Below are 13,986 nucleotides of genomic sequence, written 5' to 3' on the forward strand. Positions count from 1 at the left end.
CTCCCCCCCCCCCCTCTCTCTCTCTCTCTCTCTCTCTCTCTCTTCCTCCTTTTCTCTCCGACCTTTTCTCTCCTTCTCTCCGTCTTCTCTCTCCTTCCCCTCCTCCTCCCTCCTGTATGGAGGATCTTTCCATGCCAGCTCAGTGAATTTACCACTTTGCTGCCCTCGTGTGGCGGCCAGTCAATAACTGGTCAATACTCCGCGCTGTGTGCCTCCCCGCCCCCCCCCCCCCCCCCCCCCCCCCCCCCACACACACACACACACACACCTCCATCCGCACGCCCTCCGCTTCAGTTCCGCTGGTGGTGGTCAGGAGGAAAGCACAGCACTGCCACACACACGACTGCAGGAGGTCTTTTCTCCGGCTGTTCGTGTGGCAACACAAAGAGAAAACAGGACAACAAAAAACAGCCATAGCTTCTCCCGTGATGTAAGAAAGGGGAAGGAGAGAAAGAATCAATCCTCTGCTGTGTCTGTGCAGGAAAGAGACGACAGGGAAAGAGTGGAAGCTGTGTACAGTTTCAGTGGCAGCGGCACAGTGAAGACAGAGTCCCGTTCCTGTCTGGCAGGAAAGACAGTTACAGAGAGTCGTAGGGAAGGACGGTTAACAGGCGGTGAGGGTGGAGACACAGACCACACTGACTTCTCTGTGAGGAGACACAGACCACAGTGACTTCTCTGTGAGGAGACACAGACCACACTGACTTCTCTGTGAGGAGAGACAGACCACACTGACTTCTCTCTGTGAGGAGACACAGACCACACTGACTTCTCTGTGAGGAGACACAGACCACACTGACTTCTCTCTGTGAGGAGAGACACAGACCACACTGACTTCTCTCTGTGAGGAGAGACAGACCACACTGACTTCTCTCTGTGAGGAGACACAGACCACAGTGACTTCTCTCTGTGAGGAGAGACACAGACCACACTGACTTCTCTGTGAGGAGACACAGACCACACTGACTTCTCTGTGAGGAGACACAGACCACACTGACTTCTCTCTGTGAGGAGACACAGACCACACTGACTTCTCTGTGAGGAGAGACACAGACCACAGTGACTTCTCTGTGAGGAGAGACACAGACCACAGTGACTTCTCTGTGAGGAGACACAGACCACACTGACTTCTCTGTGAGGAGAGACACAGACCACAGTGACTTCTCTCTGTGAGGAGAGACAGACCACACTGACTTCTCTCTGTGAGGAGAGACAGACCACACTGACTTCTCTGTGAGGAGAGACACAGACCACACTGACTTCTCTGTGAGGAGACACAGACCACACTGACTTCTCTCTGTGAGGAGAGACAGACCACACTGACTTCTCTGTGAGGAGAGACACAGACCACAGTGACTTCTCTCTGTGAGGAGAGACAGACCACACTGACTTCTCTCTGTGAGGAGAGACAGACCACACTGACTTCTCTCTGTGAGGAGAGACAGACCACACTGACTTCTCTCTGTGAGGAGAGACAGACCACACTGACTTCTCTCTGTGAGGAGACACAGACCACACTGACTTCTCTCTGTGAGGAGAGACAGACCACACTGACTTCTCTGTGAGGAGAGACAGACCACACTGACTTCTCTCTGTGAGGAGAGACACAACGCAGAACGAAGTGATTTGACCATTCCCTTTCTTCCGCTTCCAGTGGCCGCCATGTCGACAGAGTACGAACCAGAAGACAAACCGGAGCAGGAGAGGAGGGACAGTTATGACTTTCAGTTCACCGCCAAAAAGCTCAACTCGGACCACCATGAGCCCACCCCTACCCGGAAATTCCACCACCCGTTCAACCGGGATTTCATCGACTCTTTATTCACCGTGGTCAACAAAGAACTGCTCTTCTGCAAACTCTTCTACTTCTTCTTCTTCGGGGCGTTCGGGTCTCTGTTTCCGCTGCTGGCCATCTACTTCAAGCAGCTGGGCATGAACGCCTCACAGGGAGGCGTTCTGATCGGCTTCCGGCCCTTCATCGAGTTCCTCAGCGTGCCCTTCTGGACCGGTCTGGCCGACCGCTGGCGGCGCGGCAAGGAGATGCTGCTCTTCGCTCTGCTATGCTGGGTGGTCTTCACGCTGGCCATTGCCTTCGTCAAGCCCCCCGCCCACAAGTGTCTCGTCTACAACGGAACCCACACCGTCCTGGAGATCCCCTACTCCACGCGACGGCGCCGTGACGTCACTTCCCTGCACGTGCTGGAGGAGGGGCCGATGGGTGGGGGTGGGGGAGGGGTTTTTTCCAGACAACTTCCGCCGGAAGGATTGCTGATGACGCTGGACGGGGGAGACCACATGTTCCTTCCACTGAGTGATCGGCCCCTGGTGAGTGCGTGTGTGGTGTGTGTGGGGGGGTTGGGGGTGGGGGGTGGAGGTGGGGTCTGTGTGTGTGGTGTGTGTGTGTTGGGGGGGGGGGGGGGTCTGTGTGTGGTGTGTGTAATTTCGGGGGGTCTGGGGGGATGGGGGGGGGGGGGTCTGTGTGGTGTGTGTCTGTGTGTGGGGGGCTAGGGGGGGGTCTGTGTGGTGTGTGTCTGTGTGTGGGAGGGGAGGGGGGGGGTCTGTGTGGTGTGTGTGTTTGTGTTGGGGGTGGTGGTGGTGTGTGTGTATGTTGGGGGGAAGGGTGTCTGTGTGTGTGGTGTGTGTGTGTGGGGGGGGGGGGTCTGTGTGTGGTGTGTGTTTGGGGGCGGGTGGGAGTGAGGAGGAGGGGGGTACCTTCTGCTGGGTGACCGGCCCTTAGTGAGTGTGTGTGTGTGTGGTGTGTGTGTGTGTGTGTGTGTGTGTGTGTTTGGGGGGAGGGGGTCTGTGTGTGTTGTGTGTGTGTTTGCGGGGGAGGGAGATGGGGGTGGGGTCTGTGTGTGTGGTGTGTGTGTGGGGAGGGGGGTGGGGGGATGGGCGTGGTCTGTGTGTGTGTGTTGTGTGTGGGGGGGTAGGGGGTCTGTGTGAGGTGTGTGTTTGGGGGCGGGGGAGTGAGGGGGAGGGGGGTACCACGTGTTCCTTCTGCTGAGTGATTGGCCCCTGGTGAGTGTGTGTGTGTGTCTGTGTCTGTGTCTGTGTGTCTGTGTCTGTGTGTCTGTGTCTGTGTGTTCCGGGGTGTCTGTGTGTGTCTGTGGATGGTGGGTGGAACCACGTGTTCCTTCCGCTGGCTGCTTGGCCCCTGGTGAATAGGGGGATTAGGATGAGGGTGTGGGGTAGAGGTTGTTCGTAGGAGGGGGTGGAGGTGTAGGGTGGAGGTGTGGGGTGGAGGTTGTTCGTAGAAGGGGGTGGAGGTGTGGGGTGGAGGTGTGGGGTGGAGGTTGTTCGTAGGAGGGGTGGAGGTGTGGGGTGGAGGTGTGGGGTGGAGGTTGTTCGTAGGAAGGGGTGGAGGTGTAGGGTGGAGGTGTGGGGTGGAGGTGTGGGAGGGGGTAGAGTTGGGAGGTGGGGGTGGAGATGTGGGTATAAGTGGTGGTTTGTTCGGGTGGGTGTGTGTGAAGATGTGGGGGTATGTGGAGGCTTGTTTGGTTGGGGGGTGCAGGCGGTGGTTTGTTCATGGCGGGGTGAAGATGTGCGTTTGAGTGGAGGTTTGTTTGTTAATTTTTCTCGTTCTTGTTTTACTTCGTCCGTCTCACACTTTCATTCTTCTTTCATGCAGATGATCTTGTTTTTGTTCCCATCAATTTACTCACTTATGTAAACAATGTGAGTCTATGTTATAACCTGGTGTTTGGTTGTGTGTGTGTGTGTGTGTGTGTGTGTGTGTGTGTGTGTGTGTGTGTGTGTGTGTGTGTGTGTGTGTGTGTGTGTGTGTGTGTGTGCGTGTCTGTGTTTGTGTGTCCGTGGTAAACTTTAACATTGTCATTTTCTCTGGTATTTGTCAGATGACACCAAATTTGGCACAAAAATAGGGAAAATTCAGTTCTTTCCACTCGTTCTGATTATAATGACAATGCACCTCTGGTATGAGCACAAAAACAAAAACAAAAAGGAGCCAGAGTATTTGCACAAAAAAACTGTTAAATTTCTATTTTTTATTTACAAAATTTGGCACTTTGATTCAAATACTGACATACTGATTAGTATTGACGTTTTCAAGAATGAAGATGAAAGAGAAATTGAATGGACCGTGTCTCGTTTCCGAGTGTAAAATGAAGCTCGTTGAACACGGATGTAGGCAGATCTGGAGAAAACAGCTACATGGGCTTGAGGTATGGCAACGTCGTCTTTATGCAGACTGGAGAATTTCTTGAATGCCAGAGATATACCAAAATAACATGATTTAAACAGCGTTATCACTTGGAATACCGCAGTCGATTTATCTCCCTATAAAAACACAGGCTTAAATGTTAATTTTTGAACGTCTTTGGGGGATGCGCATTCATTTCATCATCATTTTGCCCATCGCTCCTGGTGGAGCATAGGCCATCGACGACCCCTTGCCATCGCACTCTGTTCTGGGCTGTTCTGGCCATTTCAGTCCAGTTGGTCCCTTGCTGCTTCAGCTCTGCCTCGGTATCTCGCCTCCAGCTGTTGCGAGGCCGGCCTCTCTTCCTCTTTCCCTGCGGGTTCCAGGTCAGGGCTTGGCGTGTGATGCTGGACGCTGGCTTCCTGAGGGTGTGTCCGATCCAGTCCCACTTCCTCTGCAGTATCTGCTTGGCCACTGGTTCCTGTCCCGCTCGCTCCCACAGATCTTCGTTTCGGATCTTCTCCTGCCATCGGATTTTATAGATGCGCCTCAGACAGGTGTTGAAGAATGTCTGAATCTCCTGCTGCATCGTCGGGGGATACGCATTATGCTGTGATTAAAACCGTTTCTTTCCACGTGAATCTGCTTTTGTGCCTTTGTTTATTCATTATTTTACCTGCAGCTTCATAATAACCAATACAGAACACATTTTAACGATTAAATTATCTTTTAGAATAGAACAGAATATAATCTGTCTTTATTACCAAGTGTACCGGAGTCACAAGGAATATTGGGGGAGATAGTACATAACAAGGTACGAACATAATCGAAAATCATACACAAACACAGATACAGTAAAAATTAGGATACATACAAGTGCATATCAATATAAAAAAACAACCTTGTGCATGCTCACACATGCACGCACTGGACACACACACACACACACACACACACACACACACACACACACACACACACACACACACACACACACACACACACACACACATGTTTGAACAGAAGCCGCATATATATGGATGGGGCTGATGACTAGATCTTCAGGTAGACGGTTGTTGATTGCACAATTCTAGTTATTATACTGGATTTGTTCGAGAGACAGGGCATTGACTGCTTTCGGGAAAAAGCTATTGGCGAAGCGATAGGTTTTCGTCCTTATACTTCTGTACCGTCCACCAGAAGGGAGCATCTCGAAAATCCCGAAAGCTGGATGTGATTAGTCCTGGCTGAATGATTTTGCGTTTTTGAGTAGCCGCTTGTAATGTGTGTATCACAAGCGAGTCTTGAAGGCCTTGCCTCTCTTGTTTTATTATTATTATTATCATTGTAGCCGAGCGCTCAGCTCAGGCTTCAAAATACTGCTTCACACACGAGCTGTATAACATCTTTTTCACAACTAACTTGCCAGTCTTCAACGGCTCGCGCAGAATGTGTGACGCCATTTCCGGTTTAAATGCAAAGCCCATTCTAAACCTATTCTGTAAACATCTATTAAATCAAGTTGCTGTGTCGTTCACTGTAATATCGTATTTGTTGTGCTTACACACACACTTAAATCAGTTATTAGCAAACTTGATTTCAGTTTAATCGTTTGTCAGTGTAAAGATTTCAACTGACACTAAGCTTACGTCATTTTGTCCTTCTCGCCACACAACCCCCCACAACTAGTTCACTGTACGCCATTGGGTGAGCGGCAACTTGTGTTTGTGACACAGTGCATTTAATTAAATATTTCTTTCGTCGGATCAGTAAACTGCAAGTATTATATACTGGCAGAATCTTCGCAATTCCATATTTAAATCTATTCCAGTTGTGTTTGCCTGCTGTACTGTGCTCACTTATTCTGTGCTTACGCAACATTAGCTAGGATGACAGATTCGTTATATAGCCAACACGCACACTGACTGACTTTTGTGATCTGGTATTATTATGGTTGCGCCATCTTTCATATTCCCCAGCCGGTAGGGAGAGCTGACCCGAATGCGAACCAACCAAGCTGGAATACTATACATCTCCTTTTTTTCTTTCTTTTTTTTTCAGTGGACATTCTTTCATAAACTGAATTAGTCGAACGAAACCGAATATTCCGAAAGAACTGGTTTTTGGGTTTGTTTTTTTTTTTTTTTTTTTTTTTTTTTGGGGGGGGGGGGGGGGGGTTCACATTTCAACCAGTCTTTGGGTCACCTTCCTGAGTCTCGCTGATCGTCTTGGCTGGGATGTCTGGGCTGTGGCTGGCTGCGGCTCTGGACTCCCAGGTGTTGGCGGGCATGACAGCATCCTCTGGGCTGCAGGCGTCTTCTCAGCTGCAGGTGTCTTCTCGACTGCAGGCAGGCTCTGGGCTGCATCCGAGAATGCACCCAAGTCAGGAGGTGCACAGGGGGTGGGAGAAGCACCTTCTGCAGTGCTAGTGGGCACAGATGGATAACGTTTCCGTGCCATCTGCCTATTTCTCCTCAGGAGGCCACCATCAGAGGTCATGATAATGAGAATTCTAGGAGCTTCGTGGCTTCTAATCACTGTGCCTCCTTTCTTCTGGTCAGGAACCAGACAGCATCGCTGGGTGACAGGTCTTCAGGGTCAAATACACGATGCCGTCTGTTGTAGACTGCCTTCATGTTCTCATGATACCATCTGCACCATCTTTCATTTTTCCCCAGCTGGAAGTGAGAGTCAACCTGAATGCGAACCAACCAAGCTGGAATACAATACACCTATGTTAAACTGATTTAACAGTTTGTAATTTTCTGCAATGAGCTCTTTAAAAGCGATCAGTTCAGGTGACATAAATTAAGATTATAAATTCATCTTAAATAATCAACACTTCATTTTATACTCATTAGAAAGTAGGTGTTGAGCTCTTTCTTTTGTGACCTATGCAACATAAATCAGTTCAGGAATCATTTAGAAATCTATCATTGAACACCTTGAAACAAACATAATTCTAATCAGATTTAGCCTGATTGGGGACGTTTTGCTTCACAAGCCATGCTAGCCTCATTGCAGTTCGCTTAACTTGCATAAACTGACGGAATGGGTGATCATCTGGTCACTTTTCACCTGGCCAGTCATCTGACCAGAGCCTCTCTCTCTCTCTCTCTCTCTCTCTCTCTTGCTGTGTCGCAAGTGGTGTGTGTTGTGTGTGTGTTCTCACAATGGCTGGTGTTGTCGCCATATATCTGTTAGTACAGTATGTAGACTGTGCTGATGGTTTGTAAATTGTATTCTTCAATACAGTACACAGTACTTGTGTTCATATGAGTATGCTGATATTGCTTTGTTCAGATATTGCTTTGTTCAGTTATTGCTTTGACATGTAGTCACAACTCGACTATGATTGATCTAGAAAATCACCATGTCATCATATGCTTGGAGCAGTGTTCCATTTGATTTTTTTCCAACGTCACAGTCAATGAGGTCTCTGGACAGAGATAGTTTGTTGGAGAATGTTCTAGTGAATGGCACACTCTTTCTCATTTGCTGTCACTGATGAAGGTTAGGTTCCTTTTCCTGCTCAGTGGAGGAGATTTAAACGTTGAGCACAAGCTTAGCTGTGTTGATATTTGACTTTGATGCAACTGGATAACTGTAGCCGAATGTATTTAATAAGTAAATAGTCAAGCCATGATAGTTCTTCCAGTCATGTGTTGTGCACTGATTACCATCTGGTCTCTCAGTTTGCCAGTATTATATCAAAGCCACTGATTCTATCTTGTTTATTATTCATGTATTATTTCACATGCTGATATCAGTTATGATGCTACAGTGTTTCACTGATTCTCATGACTCTAAGATGTGTGTAGTATTCTGTCGAGATTACAAGATAGTGTTGGATTAACTCACTCAGTACGGCCAGTCCTCTCTTCTCCTCTACACAGACCCCTCGGATGTCCAGTGGGTGTCTCTATAACCCAACCTTTAGCTTCCATCGTCAGAAATGTGGTATTCTTTGTCAATATTCACCTCTTCAGTGTAAGAGCCTTCCGCTTGTAATATTTTGATGGTTGTAATTGGGGTGAAACGCTGTTAACGTCGTCTCTTTCACCGTTCGTATGGAGTGAGTTAATATCAGTTACTGGTTAAAACCACCTGATATGTGTCAGTCTGTTAATTGTAATTAATTTCCGTGCCCTCTCCTATATGGCTTACTTCAGTATTGTGAAACATGATAAACTGATTTATTTGAGTCACTTTGACACAGTATAAGCTTTACCTAATATATACTGTCAGTGTACTTTCACTAAATCAGCATAGCTTCAATCACTTTAACTGTACTATTTAAATGTATTAGAAAAGTCATTTGATGTCAGTGTTTGGTCTTCACACATATGCATTATCTTATCTTATGTTGTTGCTTATCCCAAACCGAGTGGTAGACTTTGCATGTAACATGTATATATGTGCTTTACTGTTCACTTGAATTCCTGACATGTTGTGCTTAATGACATTTTGTTTGTTGTGTCATTCCAGGCACTGTTTTCCTCTTCTCTTCATCCATGTTTTCCTCTTCTCAACTTCTAAATAACTATTGTAAAAATAAAACAATAGAAAAACCCTTTTGTAACTGGCCTCTATATGATCCTGGCCTGCATGGGGATTCTTTACTATCCTTTAATACAGTAAGTCATCAATCATTAGAAATTCTTCTGTACTCTGATAAACCACTCGGTTCATAACACGGCTACAAAAGTGGCGTTCCCGACAGGATGTTGATCCACAGCAAAATAGATCCAAAATTATCCCTTTTAATGTTACAATTGTTTTATCCAAATTAAATCCATCCCTAAACCACAGCCCTTTACCACCAAGTGTACCTTGTTACAACCTGGCGCTGTGAGCAAGGATGTTTTAATCCTTTATATCTCTTAATAACTTTAAACCCTTAGCTAGGCCAACGCTATCACAACTTGGCGGCGGCACTTGTGACCAAGAATGTTATATCTCTTATATTAATCACAGCCCCCCACCACTTGTACTCTATCACATTATTATTATTAGTAGTAGTAGTAGTAGTAGTAGTAGTAGTAATGGATGCTTATATAGCACACTATCATATCTGCTCTAGGTGCTTTATTGACATATTTGTATACATAATACATTACATCAATGTTACATACACACACTGAAATGTGACTAAAACACTAAACACACACACACACACACACACACACACACACACACACACACACACACACACACACACACACACACACACACACACACATTTTAACATACATGTGTACGTAGCAGCTACCCTCAACACATACACACACGTAGGCATGCACATACACATATATAAATAGACGCGCGCATGCGCGCGCGCGCACACACACACACACACACACACACACACATTCATATACATGCATGTATTTGTGTATTCACACATATGTATACACACATTGTCAAACACAGCTCATGCAAATGAAGTGGACCTGCCACAACTAAAGTTATTGCTGAGGAAAGAGGTGAGTTTTGAAAGATGCAAGGGAATCAGAATGACGGAGGTTTTCAGGGAGCTTGTTCCACGTCTTTGGCGATTGAAAAGAAAATGATCTGTGTCTTTGGTCTTACTTCTGACGTGAGGTATCCTGAAAAGTCGAGTATCAGAAGAAGAACGGAGCTGGCGAGACGGAGTATCGATATGGAGTTCAGAAAGATGCTTGGGGCCAGATCTGTTGACCGCAGAAAAGATCATAGTGGATAGCTTATAGTCTATTCGATCAGAAACAGGCAACCAGTGGAGAGACTGAAGGAGAGGAGAAACATGGTCAAATTTAGAAGCTCTGCAAATGGATCTGGCAGCGTTATTCTGCATTTGTATTATTATAAACACCATCATTATCACCATCATCACACGGTCATTATCACATACAAAGAAAACAGAGTTACCAAGTGTAGCATGCTGAAGACTGCAGATGCAATCCCTTGCTGAAGGGAATCAATCCATGTTGGACGATTGCAGTCACTTGTTGAAGGAAATCGATCCATGTTGGAAGACGGCGAAGGCGCAAGGGGGAAGGAGGACGAGAAGGAATTGACGGGGGTAGAGAGTGGGAGGGACAATTAATCAGCGGGCAGCAGGAAAGTCGATTGTGGTTGAATGCAGGAACGGTAGGCCACGAGAGAGAGAGAGAGAGAGAGAGAGAGAGAGAGAGAGAGAGAGAGAGAGAGAGAATTCGTGTATTGCTTTCATGTTAGATATGCATATTAATATTGTGTGTTACTCGCTCTCGCTTTTGAACTTATTTGTAATGGTATTTCCCTCGTATCGATTCTTATACATGTGTGTGTGTGTGTGTGTGTGTGTGTGTGTGTGTGTGTGTGTGTGTGTGTGTGTGATGCAGAGGGATGCAAGAGTGGAGGACAGGTCGTAAAGGTCCGTGTTTTTGTTGGACTGGGAGACCTACAGGACGGACAGGGCATCAGAAAAGAAAACTACGTTATGGGTAGCGTGAGCGCTGACCTCGATGTAGGATGTTGCCTCAGCCTTCCAAGTGGTTGTTTCAGTCTAATATCATCATCTTAGATGAACAGACTATAAATAAATAAACGAACAAGTGGTTGTAGAAGTCTTGCATACAGACAGATATCATGCAGTCATTCTGGCAATATTATTGATGTTTACACCTTGGTGTCTAGTCAAGCTGTGATCTTTAATTCTCACAATTCAGTCTCTCTCTGTTTCACACATTCGATGCTTGTTCACAATGATAAGTATTCAGATTAGGATAAGAGAGATAATTGACAATACACGTGCAAAGGGTAAGGTTAAACAAGATAGATTGTTACTGAGAACATAACTCACTCGTGTATACACACACTTCTTCCACAGTGGTGGAGTAAAGGCCGGTAAGGAAGATCTTTTTCCTCTCTGCCTCCTGGGTGCTGGTGTATAGATTTCTGCCCCACCATTTCGTACAGCTTCCTCGGCAGAGCCATCAGTGCTGACACGAGTCCAGGACTCTTTTGGGTAGTGGGTTTGGAGGTACTGAGGAGTACAGGACTTTTTCTCAGGGCAACTCTGAGTCTCTGGGTCCAACACCAGGAATGCTGGACTGAAGATTGCTGAGTGTTCCCTCCCCCCATGCATGAACAGTCCGACATCCAGGGATCATTGCTGAGTGTTCCCTCCCCCCCCATGCATGAACAGCCCGACATCCAGGGATCATTGCTGAGTGTTCCCTCCCCCCATGCATGAACAGTCCGACATCCAGGGATCATTGCTGAGTGTTCCCTCCCCCCATGCATGAACAGCTCGACATCCAGGGATCATTGCTGAGTGCCCCCCCCCCCACCCCCCACCCCATGCATGAACAGTCCGACATCCAGGGATCATTGCTGAGTGTCCCCCCCCCCCATGCATGAACAGTCCGACATCCAGGGATCTCTGCTGAGTGTCCCCCCCCCCCCACCCCCCACCCCATGCATGAACAGTCCGACATCCAGGGATCATTGCTGAGTGTCCCCCCCCCCATGCATGAACAGTCCGACATCCAGGGATCTCTGCTGAGTGTCCCCCCCCCCCATGCATGAACAGTCCGACATCCAGGGATCTCTGCTGAGTGTCCCCCCCCCCCCCATGCATGAACAGCCCGACATCCAGGGATCTTTACTGAGTGTCCCCCCCTCCCCCCCCATGCATGAACAGTCCGACATCCAGGGATCTCTGCTGAGTGTCCCCCCCCCCCCCCCTGCATGAACAGCTCGACATCCAGGGATCTCTGCTGAGTGTCCCCCCCCCCCCCCCCATGCATGAACAGCCCGACATCCAGGGATCATTGCTGAGTGTTCCTTCCCCCCATGCATGAACAGCTCGACATCCAGGGATCATTGCTGAGTGTCCCCCCCCCCCTACCCCCCCCCCCCCCCTGCATGAACAGCTCGACATCCAGGGATCATTGCTGAGTGTTCCCCCCCTACCCCCCCCCCCCCCCCCCCCCCATGCATGAACAGCTCGACATCCAGGGATCATTGCTGAGTGTTCCCCCCCTACCCCCCCCCCCCATGCATGAACAGCTCGACATCCAGGGATCATTGCTGAGTGTTCCCCCCCCCCTACCCCCCCACCCCACCCCATTCATGAACAGCCCGACATCCAGGGATCTTTGCTGAGTGTTCCCCCCCCCCCCATGCATGAACAGTCCGACATCCAGGGATCTCTTTGGGGTCATGGTCAAGGATGTCTCAGTGCTGTCGCTCAAGAGTCCTGCTCTGGTGGACAAAGCTGCTTCTCTTGAGTTGCCCCTCAGTTGGCTGGGACAATCGGTCTTTCATGGGATGACCTGCAACCTCTTGAATTTGGCAGCCTGCGATCCTCAAGAGGCTGGAGCCCTGTGACGGTTTCCAGCTTCAGTGTTGGCGTTGACTTTATGGATAATGTGGATTGCCTGGTTCTGCACTTTGCTGACCCGATCAAAGTTGGCTTTGGTGCCCCATGCTGTCACACCACACTGAAGCACCAGTGGTCAGACTCTTCCAGTGTACAGCCTCCTGAGGGTCATGGTGTCTGCACCCAAGTGGTTCCTGCCAACTTCTTCTTAAGGGCAAGTCGCACCTTGACTCTAGCTTCTGCTTCTCTGCTTGCTTCTTCCACATCAGGCGTGTTTCGAAAGTTACATTTAGGTACGTGGGAAGCAGAGTTTGTCCATTGATGTGCAGCGTGGCCTCATGTTCTTTTGCTGACAGGCTGAAGATAGTGTAGGTGGTCTTTTTGGGTTTATCTTCACAAGCCACTCATTGTCCAACTTCCAACAACGTTCACCGCCTGCTGCAACCTGTAGTTGGCTTTGGGAAATCTTCCTCCAAGCCCCAAAGAACCAGATCCTCAACATATATGGCTCCCTGGACTTTGCATGGCAGATGTCTGACGATGTTGTTGGTGAAGATCAAGAACGAAGTTGGGCTCAAGATGCCTTCTTGGGCACTTCTTCTCGAGTGTCTTCTTACATGGACTTTGGCTTCCTATTGTTCAGGTACTGGGACATCCACTGATGCATACAGCCGGTCACATCGCTGTTTTGGAGTTTCAGGCAGGGGCCATTTTTCCACACTTTGTCGAAAGCCTTTTCCATGTCTATCCACACCGTCAAAGAAAGCTGTTTATCTTGAAAGACATTCTCGATCTTTTGAACAATATAGGTCACCTGGTCCTCAGTTGAACGGTGATGCTTGAAGCCTGCTTGCTCTGGAGTGTTGTTGTTCTCCAGATGCCATACTAGGCGTGTGTTGATCATTCGCTCCATGATCTTACCAACTGGTCAGGTAAGGCGTATGTTGATCATTCGCTCCATCAGCTTGGCAACACAACTGGTCAGGCTGACGGGACGGTAAGGCGTGTGTTGATCATTCGCTCCATGATCTTACCAACTGGTCAGGTAAGGCGTGTGTTGATCATTCGCTCCATGATCTTACCAACTGGTCAGGTAAGGCGTGTGTTGATCATTCGCTCCATGATCTTACCAACTGGTCAGGTAAGGCGTGTGTTGATCATTCACTCCATGATCTTACCAACTGGTCAGGTAAGGCGTGTGTTGATCATTCGCTCCATGATCTTACCAACTGGTCAGGTAAGGCGTGTGTTGATCATTCGCTCCATGATCTTACCAACTGGTCAGGTAAGGCGTATGTTGATCATTCGCTCCATCAGCTTGGCAACACAACTGGTCAGGCTGACGGGACGGTAAGGCGTGTGTTGATCATTCGCTCCATGATCTTACCAACTGGTCAGGTAAGGCGTGTGTTGATCATTCGCTCCATGATCTTACCAACTGGTCAGGTAAGGCGTGTGTTGATCATTCGCTCCATGA

General features: G+C 48.2%; 1 protein-coding gene across 1 annotated transcript in view; it reads left to right on the forward strand.

Moving 5' to 3' along the window:
• Positions 1 to 368: 368 nt before the first annotated feature.
• The window catches only part of LOC143290612 (major facilitator superfamily domain-containing protein 6-like), a 91,653-nt gene continuing 78,035 nt past the window's right edge, over positions 369 to 13,986 (forward strand). Inside the window, exons 1-2 of the mRNA XM_076600213.1 lie at positions 369 to 614; positions 1,655 to 2,325. Coding sequence (XP_076456328.1) covers positions 1,663 to 2,325 — 663 coding nt within the window. The 5' untranslated portion in view covers positions 369 to 614; positions 1,655 to 1,662. The remainder of the gene's footprint in view (positions 615 to 1,654; positions 2,326 to 13,986) is intronic.

This window comes from Babylonia areolata, chromosome 15, assembly GCF_041734735.1.
Source record: "Babylonia areolata isolate BAREFJ2019XMU chromosome 15, ASM4173473v1, whole genome shotgun sequence".
In the NCBI taxonomy this organism is placed as follows: Eukaryota; Metazoa; Mollusca; class Gastropoda; order Neogastropoda; family Buccinidae; genus Babylonia; species Babylonia areolata.